Here is a 5642-nt window from a genome sequence, read left to right as displayed (position 1 = left end):
CCTATAGAGAATCTATGGGGTATTGTCAAGAGGAAAATGAGAAACAAGAGACCAAAAAATGCAGATGAGCTGAAGGCCACTGTCAAAGAAACCTGGGCTTCCATACCACCTCAGCAGTGCCACAAACTGATCACCTCCATGCCACGCCGAATTGAGGCAGTAATTAAAGCAAAAGGAGCCCCTACCAAGTATTGAGTACATGTACAGTAAATGAACATACTTTCCAGAAGGCCAACAATTCACTAAAAAGGTTTTTTTATTGGTCTTATGAAGTATTCTAATTTGTTGAGAGAGTGAATTGATGGGTTTTTTGTTAAATGTGAGCCAAAATCATCACAATTAAAAGAACCAAAGACTTAAACTACTTCAGTCTGTGTGCATTGAATTTATTTAATACACGAGTTTCACAATTTGAGTTGAATTAATGAAATAAATGAACTTTTCCATGACATTCTAATTTATTGAGATGCACCTGTAGACCCAACCCACTTTTTGTACCAGGCTGTAAAAAAATTTTTTTCTGCTATAAAGTTGGGCATTTTAACATGGGGGGTCTGTGTTCATGTGGTTGCTTTGTTTTGTCTAACTTTTAACATTATACTACTCACGAATTCTCATCATAAACAACAAAGTTCAGATGTACGAATGATGTAAGTAAGAGATTAATTCATCAAACAGTGTATAGACAGCTTTACTGTTTATAAGGGGAGAGTTTTGAATACTCGCACCAAACAAGTCAGTCACAATGTTTTTTGACAATGATAATGTTCCTTGCTCGCTAAGACCTAAAACCTTCAAATGAGCTGTTAAGCCTCTCATTAAAAAATCACAACTTGATCCTAGAGAATTAGTTAATATAGACTGATCTCAAATCTCCCTTTTTTGTCAAAAAACAAAAAAAACTAGAAAAGGAAGTATCCTCTCAGCTATGTTCCTTCTTAGACAGAAATGGTATCTGTGAGGATTTCCAGTCAGGATTTAGACTGCATCATAGAACTGAGACTGCTCTCATCAGAGTTACAAATGACCTGCTCTTATCACCCGATCGTGGTTGTATTTCTCTATTAGTGCTACTGGATCTTAGCACTTTTTGATTAATTTGATAGCAATCTTTCCTTTGAAAACCATGTTTCTAGCATTTGTAAAACCATCTTTTTTCCATCTTAAAAATACATCTAAATTACGACATATGCTCACAATGTCAAATGCAGAGATGTTTATTCATGCGTTCATGACCTCAAGAATAGCTTATTGTAATGCTTTATTTGGTGGTTGCTCTGCGCACTTAATAAACCATCTCCATCTGGTCCATAATGCTGCAGCTACAGTTCTTACTAGAACCAGGAAGTACGATTCAAGATTTTTTATTTGTCACATACATGGTTATATAGGGAATATATTATGACCAGCAGTGAAATGTAAGTGACCATAATTCAACTCTGCACTGGCTCCCTATTGAACATCGAATACATATTAAAATCTTGCTAATTACTTATAAATCCCTGAATGGTTTAGCTCCTCGATACTTGAGTGAGCTCATATCACATTATAGTCCTTCATGTCCGCTGTGATCTCAAAACTCTGGCCTAGAATATCAAAATCAACTGCTGGTGGCAGATCCTTTTCCTACTTGGCGCACAAACTCTGGAACAATCTACCTAGCGTTGTTCAGGAGGCAGACACACTCTTGTCAGTTTAAATCTAGATTAAAGACCCATCTCTTTAACCTGGGATACACATAACACACTGTTGCATTTCTATAATTCAAATCCATTAAAGGATTGTTAGGCTGCATTAATTGGGTCAACCGGAACTGGGAACACTTCCCATAACACCTGACATACTCGCTACATCGTAAGAAAGAATCTACGCTAATATTAGTGTCTTTCATTCTTATTCCGAGGTCACCGTAGCCATACGGATCCAGTCTGTATCCAGTCCAGATGGTGAATCAGCACATAGAGACGACCTCTACAGCCCTAAATGTCAGCGGAGACCATGTCAACTAAGCCCTAGAGACAGATCCCCTGTGAAGTCCTCATCACCTCAATGACCATCGGCACAAGACCACGAGAACCAGATGAGTCCTCTGCAACTCTGTTGCAGCCTGGAATTAAACCACACCATGCTGGTTTCGTCTGGCCAGAGGAGAACTGGCCCCCCGACTAAGCCTGGTTTCTCCCAAGGTTTTTTCTCCATTTCTGTCACCGATGGAGTTTTGGTTTCTTGCCACTGTCGCCTTTGGCTTGCTAAGTTGGGGACGCTTGACTGATTGCACAGACACTATTGGAAGAGAGCTGAACTGGATGATGACATCACTGAATCATCGATGAACTGACTTTAGCTGAAAAATTACTGTTTGTTGTTGTCCTCTTGCATTATTGAAAAACTATTTTCCTGTTTGACACTGTAAAGCTGATTTGACACAATCAGTATTGTACAATCAGTAAAGCGCTATATAAATAAAGGTGACTTGACTTTCTCTGTAGAATTTATTCGCTGTTTGAAGGTACAGGTCATAAAAAATAAATTCATTACCTCATATATTCATTACCTGTATTCCATACATCCAGAGCTGTTGAGAAACAGAGTTGCGACATGCTTTGATTTCAATGTGGTTCATGTAGCTCTCAATAGTTCCAAACAACTCCGCACTGTCACTATGTTTGAATGGGTTTAAGCAGATAGACAGCAGCTTCACTATATTTGCAGCAATTTCTAGTAATTATTAACACCTAATGTGCATTGATTGTGCATTGATAACCATGCTGACTTCGCCTTACAATAGCATTTTATTCTGGAGAGTGATAAAGAGTCAGCATTAATATGTTCATACTGCTTGTCAGTCAAATGTGACCTTAATGATTAAATTAACAATTATGATCCATGAATGACCATTTAAAAAATGTTCTTATATGCTTATTTATATTACAATTAGTGTAGTATTTAGGGTTAAAATACAAACGTTTTTAAATTCAAGTGCGAAGAGGCAAATTAAAGGCGTCTGTGTAACGGGGCGACAGAGACGTGAGACGTGTGGATCCATGTGCAAGCTTTATTCTGAACAGAAGACAGAGACGTGGTCATAACAGGCAGGGTCAAAACAATGGCAAACAGGTATATGGCGGGCAAAACACAAGAATAGTCCTAGGGCTAGCGTAGGTCAACGATCGGCAGACAGAATCACAGGGGCGAGACTAGAGGGATAAATCCAGGGAGACAGGCAAAGATCAGAACCGAGAAAACCAACAAGGCAAGGCAAGGCAAAACAAGGAAACACAGGAAGGATAACAGGAACTAGGAAAACTAACCAGCTAAGCAATACTCGGCCGTGAATGGTAGTTTGAGCGAGTGTTATATAGTGAGTGAGTGATGTGAAGCAGCTGTGTGCAATCAGTGAAAACAGCTGTGTGCAATCCATGCTGAGTGCAATCAGTGCAATGAATGATGGGATATGTAGTCCGGGATGATAAGCAACAGTAGGTGTAGTGCGAGAGTCAATGTAATGGAAAGGGTGACCTCTGATGGTAAGCAGACGGAAGTTCATGGACAGGATTCGTGACAGTCTGGTGGCCAGAAATGTTTTTATATGTAATGCTATGGTTTAACCACTAGATTCCGGAATGGCTGTTTAATGAATATAGCCTACATGTATTTAGCTCTACTGTAGTTGCTCAAGTGTTTTGCTGGTCATAATTGTTTGCTTTTTTTAGGTTTTGCATTTGAATGTATATTTAGACATTATCAAAAACTCTATTTTTATAAGTTTCTATTTTTTTTAAATGTTAAATTTAAGAAGTTTAAATTTACTCACATCCCAGTGTTATTTTATGATATCATTCAGCAAAACTCGTTATTGCATTCCTTGAAAAAGCAGTCTTCATTGAAACTCATTCAACCTCCTACAGAGAGAGAAATATTGCAGAAAGACTAAAAACTTAAAAATATGAGAATTGGCATCTGGTTATGGTCATTAAGGTGTTTCTTACTTTATCTAACGGCAATTATAGTATAACTGTCTATTATCTAACGATAATGCGCTTCATAAAATACCACTACTGTTCAGATTTCCAATATGTCAATTAATGCATTAAAATGTAAAAAAAAATGCAGTAATTTCTTCAATGAATGCAAAATGAATGTGCTTCAATGCTGCAACTACTGGCTGCTCCATGACACGTTTTACTTCCGTATTCCTCAGTTCTTATGGAAGTCTATGGGAGTGTCGCAGCTCTGTTTCTCAACGGCTCTGCATACATCTCTGGATGGCCAAAAAACAACATCTCCGATCATTCCACTCTCCTTTATAATGTCATCAAGCTTCGCCTTTTCTTATTGTTTTGAAAATGCGACCTCTAGCGGCGAAAACTTGCATATTGTGCCTTTAATCTTCAGAGTAGAATCTGTTCTCACTCTTTCCCTCAATCTTTCCAGGTGAGCGTCCGCTGACCAAGGATAACAACCTCCTGGGCACCTTTGACCTGACCGGCATCCCTCCGGCTCCCCGTGGCGTCCCTCAGATCGAGGTCACCTTCGAGATCGACGTCAACAGCATTCTGCGCGTCACCGCAGAGGACATGGGCACGGGCAACAAGAACAAGATCACCATCACCAATGACCAGAACCGGCTGACGCCCGAAGATATCGAACGCATGGTGAACGAGGCCGAGCGCTTCGCTGATGAGGACAAGAAGCTGAAGGAGCGCATCGACGCCCGCAACGAGCTGGAGAGCTACTCCTACTCCCTGAAGAACCAGATCAGGGACAAAGAGAAGCTGGGCGGCAAGCTGTCGTCCGACAACAAGGAGGCCATCGAGAAGGCGGTCGAGGAGAAGATTGAGTGGCTGGAGTCTCACCAGGAGGCAGATCTCGAGGACTTCCAGGCCAAGAAGAAGGAGCTGGAGGAAATCGTGCACGCCATCGTAAGCAAACTGTACGGCAGCGCGGGTGGCCCGCCACCAGAAGATGAAGATGAAAAGGATGAGTTGTAGATCATCCAGACTTTGTTTTCAGTCGCATGACGCCCTCGCCTCTCTAGGTTTACATATTGAACACGCAGATATTTTTTTATGAGTGGGGCGAACGTAAAGCCTCAAATCTCTTCAGGAAAGACTTGGAGAGTCTTAGAGAGTTGCGCTTGTTGTCTTATTTTCTCTTCATTCTGATGGAGATTTTGTCAGCCTGGTTTGAGGCTCGATTAGGGGTGCAGGAAAGAATGTATTCACATATGTATCGCGATTCTAACTTCTAAATCGATTGTCTAAAGTGTTACATTTCTTTAACTTCACTGTACTAGTTATTGGCATGTTAGAGTTATTCACAGTAAGCTGCGAAAAAGGACTCGATGCAGTGTTCACTCTGTCGGACACACAGCCGAAGCACGAGCACAAATTCCGCCTCTCAGATGCATGCGATCCTGAATTCAGTTCTCTTTCACAGTTTATTGCACTTATACAGTCAAGTTCACACACAATTATGTCAAAATGCACTTTGTGTGGAGTATTCACATAAACACAGTCTGTTATGTTATACGTGAACATAAACAGTTGGAAGCAAATCAGATGTGTAACAGTATATTAGATCCATGGATTTGTTCTTAAAGTGACAGCCGACTAATAAGCCGCCTGTCACACTAACGTTAA

At 40.4% G+C, this 5642-nt stretch overlaps 2 protein-coding genes across 3 annotated transcripts in view; both read left to right on the top strand.

The window, feature by feature from the left end:
• The window catches only part of LOC107572499 (78 kDa glucose-regulated protein-like), a 36504-nt gene extending 30991 nt beyond the window's left edge, over nt 1–5513 (top strand). For both annotated transcript variants that reach the window (XM_016258920.1, XM_016258921.1), the window contains exon 9: nt 4435–5513. In XM_016258920.1, the coding sequence (XP_016114406.1) occupies nt 4435–4991 (557 nt within the window). In that variant the 3' untranslated portion in view covers nt 4992–5513. The remainder of the gene's footprint in view (nt 1–4434) is intronic.
• The window catches only part of LOC107572500 (78 kDa glucose-regulated protein-like), a 59673-nt gene that overhangs the window by 30990 nt on the left and 23041 nt on the right, over nt 1–5642 (top strand). The window lies entirely within an intron of this gene.

This window comes from Sinocyclocheilus grahami, unplaced genomic scaffold (genome assembly GCF_001515645.1).
Source record: "Sinocyclocheilus grahami isolate Dianchi unplaced genomic scaffold, SAMN03320097.WGS_v1.1 scaffold1762.1, whole genome shotgun sequence".
Lineage (NCBI taxonomy): Eukaryota > Metazoa > Chordata > Actinopteri > Cypriniformes > Cyprinidae > Sinocyclocheilus > Sinocyclocheilus grahami.
The sequence above is the reverse complement of the archived record's forward strand: the minus strand, read 5'-3'. Positions and strand labels throughout refer to the sequence as shown.